This window comes from Priapulus caudatus, unplaced genomic scaffold (assembly GCF_000485595.1).
Source record: "Priapulus caudatus unplaced genomic scaffold, Priapulus_caudatus-5.0.1 Scaffold927, whole genome shotgun sequence".
In the NCBI taxonomy this organism is placed as follows: Eukaryota; Metazoa; Priapulida; class Priapulimorpha; order Priapulimorphida; family Priapulidae; genus Priapulus; species Priapulus caudatus.
The window spans coordinates 87,716-93,418 of NW_014577988.1; the positions used below are offsets into that span (position 1 = coordinate 87,716).

The window sequence follows — 5,703 nt, forward strand, 5'->3', positions numbered from 1 at the left end:
TCAGGTATCACCTGAGTCTCTGTAGCAGCTTCAGGTATCAATGAGTCCCTGTAACAGCTACATGTATCAGCTGGGTCTCTGTAACAGTATCAGGTTTCAACTGAATCTCTGTAACAGCTTCAGGTATCACCTGAGTCTCTGTAGCAGCTTCAGATATCAGCTGAATCTCTGTAGCAGCCTCAGGTATCAGCTGAGTGTCTGTAGCAGCCTCAGGTATCAACTGAGTGTATGTAGCTGCCTCGGGTATCAGCTGAATCTCTGTAACAGTCTCAGGTATCAGCCGAATCTCTGTAGCAGCCTCCGGTTTCAGCTGAGTCTCTGTAACAGGCTTCGGGGAATGTCGAGCATAGCTAGTTCTACAGAGTCCATTTTACCTTGTCTGTTTATGTTACCGTGTGTTCCCCGAACCACGTTCGTCAGCGAGGTACTGCGTAGCTTGCAAGTTACATGTTGGGCATTTGATGTTATATACTATAATGGGGATCAATACGGTGGCGTACGTTGTGGGAGAGGGTTGATGGTAGCTATAACGGCGTGACACAATCCCATGTAAATCAGGTGAAGTGATCGATTCACATATGCGTTTTATAATTCTTTTTTACAGTAGGGGCACCAAGACGTGTGAACTTGATTACATGTGAACTATGTTGCATATGTTGGCAGCTTAGAATGTCATGAGCGCTTTTTTGTGTAATACTAAATAACTATACAAAAAACAAATAAAAACAGTAAAGATACATATAACACGAGACATAAATAAGACGAACGTCATTATGCGATCACATTCTTCACGATTTATTTATATACTTATATATATATATATATAGATAGATTGATATAGGATATATATTTATTTATTTTTATTTGTCTCACAACTGCCCAGAACCATCTAGATAAACATTTATCTAATACAGTTTAGACAGGTGTAAGCCGGCGGCAGCGCTAACGACAGGTGTGTGCACTTCACGCGTACGCGACACCGATAAATTAAGCAGAATCGTGAGAAATCGTCTGTTTTGGCCTCCCCTCCGCCATCCGACCGTCATACAGGGAGGAAGACGGCGCCAAATTTTTGTAAATCGCTCGATATATATATATATAGATGGCGCCACGCAAGCTCACATTTAAAATGATCGGAGGGGGGCACCTTCCCAGTCTTTTCGGTTCTCCCGGTAACGACTGCCTCCTGCGATGTCCCTAGCTGACACTCACTGACGCCCGCCCAAGGGAGGGGTCCGCGACGAGCCGTCCGCTAAAAAAACATTTACACCACCTCTCGGCGAAAATATTTACAAACATGAGAGCATTGCTTGCTGCGGCCCAACGGGACCTCGACATGAGTCCGGTTCTGCGATAAAATGCGCGACAGCGACCGAGTAAAATTCCGGCGATTGCTGGGCCAACGTTCGAGACAGTAGTGTATAATAGTGAACAGTAATAACCAGTAATTAACAGTCATCAGAGGTTGCTAGTAGTGGACAGTGGTAGACAGTATTGGACAGTGGGGTCAGTAGTGGACAGTAAGTCCATGTCAGTAGTGAACACTGGTAGACAGTATTGGACAGTGGGGTCAGTAGTGGACAGTGAGTCCGTGCCCATAGTGGACACTGGTAGACAGTAATGGACAATGGAAGCCAGTAATGGACATTAGTGGATAGCAATAGACAATGGAGTGCCAGAAGTGGACAGCAATGGACAGTGGGTTGCAGTAGAGGATGGTAATGAACAGTGGGAGCCAGGAGGGGACAGCAATTGATAGTGGGTGCCAGGAGTGGACAGCAATTGATAGTGGGAGCCAGGAGTGGACAGAAATTGATGGTGGGGGCCAGGAGTGGACAGAAATTAATAGTGGGGGCCAAGAGTGGACAGCAATTGATAGTGAGAGCCAGGAGTGGACAGCAATTGATAGTGGGAGCCAGGAGTGGACAGCAATTGATAGTGGAGGCCTGTAGTGGATAGCTATTGGGCAGCAACGAACAGTAATGAACAGCTAGTAGATGCCAGCAGTGACCAGTAGCAATCCTTCACACCGTAGACCAATTGTAGGACCTCAAACCTCCACACCCGCTCCCGATTACTGCTCTGCGGTCATGTGTCCGCCGCGCAACCCGCCACTGCGTCGAAGCAACGACGACGGCGAGTGAGGGATGGAATCGATGCCCTGGCAGTCATGACTAGGACTGCGACACATGGCCTCTGAGCAAGGACACCCCATGGAAAGGTGGTCGGGTAGCTGGCCTTCCCCCCCTTACGTAACAGACGTTTTCCAGCCGCGGAGGAGATTTTCTAGATTTTGGAGTCTGCACTTCCTGCCGCCCTATGGCTCTCATCAGATGACGAAAACGATGACAACGACGACGACGACGACGGCGGCGACGATGACGACGATGACGACGACGACGATGACGACGACGACGACGATGACGACGAAGATGGCAGTGGCATCCATAGAGAGGCACGAACAATCACGCGCATGCGCGAACAATGTTCTCGATGCAAACGCGAATGAACAACACAGAGCAAACGTTCGTGAACGTGCGGGGGGACGTCCCGCACCACCGCTGTTGCACGAAACGTCTACAAGCTGCCATCTATACCATGGCTCGGTCGCTCCCTTGGCCGCGCGACAGTCAGCGGTCACTCCTCCGCTGCATGCTCGGCCACGAGACTCGTACGGTGTGCGGTGCTGCCCCTGATGAGCACCAACGGACAGCTACGTGCCATGACCGTCACGTCCGTATCTCCGCGTGCGACGTTGCTTCGTAACTCCTGCCGCTCCCATTCCTCACGATACAACTATCGGTTATGTACACTATACACCAACTCATCTGGCACTGTTCTCGGTCCAGAGGGATGTGCTCGTTGCCTCGGTGACCAACCAACGTACGAACGCTGTCATATCGACATCTCCAAGTTGAGTTCGGCGGCGAGTCTGGATCTATCGGTGCACTGTCCTGCAGCACAAAGAGGCGTGTGTCGTTCACTCGTAATCAGTGGTGTTCGTTTGTTCATCGCTCATTCATCATCACTGGTGCTCATCTATTCATCACTCATTCATCATTGTCATCATTCATTCGTCACTCATTCATTGTCACTCATTTATTCATTACTCATTCATCACTCATTCATAATCACTGTCGCTCATTCATTTGTCACTCATGATCATTCATCATCATTGACACTCATTCACTCATCACTCATTCATCATCACTATCGCTCATTTGCGGTAACATCACCGAATAATTTTAACTAAAGTTTCGGTCAGTAATGCTAAATTATTATTGTCATGACGTAATGATAACCCATTACCTACAGGTGGGGGAAGAAAGATAGATAGAGAAAGAGTGTGAGAGAAAGAGAGGGAGAAAGGTTGAGAGAAAGGGAGAGATAGACAGAGAAAAAGATAGAGAGAGAGAAAGAGAAGAGAGAGAGAGAGAGAGAGAGAGAGAGAGAGAGAGAGAGAGAGAGAGAGAGAAAGAGACAGAGAGAGAGAGATAATATGCGATACGGGCCAAATATTGATGAACTTTTATCTCGAGCTATTTTCTACTGCAATTTGTTTCTCTAAACGTGGAACATAATTCTTATATAGGCTTATCATGACTAAACGCTGGCCACCGTGTTAACCTGGACTTACGCTATCAACTTTTAGGTGAAATGGTGACGAGTTGAGCAATTTTGCAACGTTCTATCAACATTTCTATACGATGTTCAATGTATTTACATTATCGACCGCGAGTCGCAATCGTTTCAACATTTCATCCGCAGTGTGCGCGCGGGGCGATGTTGATACGCATTTTTGCATGTATTGGTGTGCCCGTGTGGCGCCGATAGCAAAAACGGCCGCGGAAATAATCTCGCCCTGCGTGGAAGGACACACCTCCTGATTGCTATTATCAGAATGGCTGCATTGCAAAAAAAAATTATCAACTCGCTGACCAAAATTTGTCAAAATAGTACATTCAAAATTTCTCAACTAGTTGATATCAACTAGTTGAGCGCTAAACTTTTACGTTTACACTGCCGAATATTGGTCGATTAGTTCGACCAACTCGTCAACTTTTCAACAGACAGTTGATAGCTTAAACCCAGCTTTATGGTGTCACAGTTATTCAGATTACATAGGTAATCTAAACGGTAAGAAAATGGTACAGAGTTCTCTGTAAGGCTCTAGTATCAGAGATTCTTCCCAAGCTCCATTGAACTGTGGAGTCAATGCCCAGCTGATGTCGCCATGCAAGTCTTTGCGCACACAGTCGGCTCCTCATCCCAGTAGAAGAAGTAGAAGCAGCAGAAGAAGGAGAAGCAGAAGAAGCAGAAGAAGAAGAAGTGGAACACGAAGAATGGGAAGCGAAAGAGGAAGAAGAGGAACACGAAGAATGGGAAGGGGAAGAGGAAGAGGAAGGAGAAGAAGAAAAAGAAGAAGAAGAAGAAGAAGAAGAAGAAGAAGAAGAAGAAGAAGAAGAAGAAGAAGAAGAAGACGAAGAAGAATAAGAAGAAGAAGAAGAAGAAGAAAAAGAAGAAGAAGAAGAAGAAGAAGAAGAAGAAGAAGAAGAAGAAGAAGAAGAAGAAGAAGAAGACGAAGACGAAGAAGAAGAAGAAGAGTCTGTCCGTCCGTATGACTGTCTACCCCCGTGCGTATATACGTATTATGTATGGGTATACGTATATTAAATTACATTAAAATGAGGACGATCGTGACTCGTCTGTTCACGATGTTCCGTCTGTTTCTGAATGTCTTCAACGATTCGTTTGTCTTTAAATTGACTACGTCACGAATTTTCTATGGTGTATATTTGTAAAATTTTTGTTGCCATTTTTTTACATTAAGAGTAAGACTAAATGTATCGTAAAATTCTTACCTGATAAACTAGTTAAAAATCTGGACGATTTGATATTATTATCCTGACATTAATCGCTTGCTATGGGCTATGTATGAGTCACGAGTGTATGTTTACATCGAACAATATAAGAATATAGGAAGTATAATGTAGCAATTTAACCATAAAAATTGAACTGAATTACTTACATTTTGTGAGTGGAAATATTTTTACTTTTACTATTTACGGTGACGTAATCACTTTAACAGCTGCAGTATCACGTGCATTTTTTAGTGTGCTCGTGTATTGTTATAAATATTGGAAAGACAGGTTGGTATATTAATAAGACAATTATTAAAAAGATAATTATTAATAAGATAATTATTAACAGGTGGGCAATACTTAATTTTGAGCGAGTCCTAGCGAGTCCTAGGACAGCTAGTCTCATCTCAACTGTTGTTAAAAGATTTGCCTTGGTAGCAGTCTCAGGTATCAGCTAGGAGTCTCTGTAGCAGCTTCATATATCAATGAGTCTCTGTAACAGCTTCAGGTATCAGCTGAGTATCTGTAACAGCTTCAGGTATCAGCTGAATCTCTGTAGCAGCCTCTGGTATCAACGGAATCTCTGTAACAGCCTCAGGTATCACCTGAGTCTCTGTAGCAGCTTCAGGTATCAGCTGAATCTCTGTAGCAGCCTCTGGTATCAACGGAATCTCTGTAACAGCCTCAGGTATCACCTGAGTCTCTGTAGCAGCTTCAGGTATCAGCTGAATCTCTGTAGCAGCCTCTGGTATCAACGGAATCTCTGTAACAGCCTCAGGTATCACCTGAGTCTCTGTAGCAGCTTCAGGTATCAATGAGTCCCTGTAACAGCTACATGTAT

At 44.8% G+C, this 5,703-nt stretch overlaps 1 protein-coding gene across 1 annotated transcript in view; it reads right to left on the reverse strand.

Annotated features, from left to right (window-relative positions):
* Nucleotides 1-843: 843 nt before the first annotated feature.
* The window catches only part of LOC106814458 (pleckstrin homology domain-containing family D member 1-like), a 17,475-nt gene continuing 12,615 nt past the window's right edge, over nt 844-5,703 (reverse strand). The window contains exon 13 of the mRNA XM_014818773.1: nt 844-2,954. Coding sequence (XP_014674259.1) covers nt 2,896-2,954 — 59 coding nt within the window. The 3' untranslated portion in view covers nt 844-2,895. The remainder of the gene's footprint in view (nt 2,955-5,703) is intronic.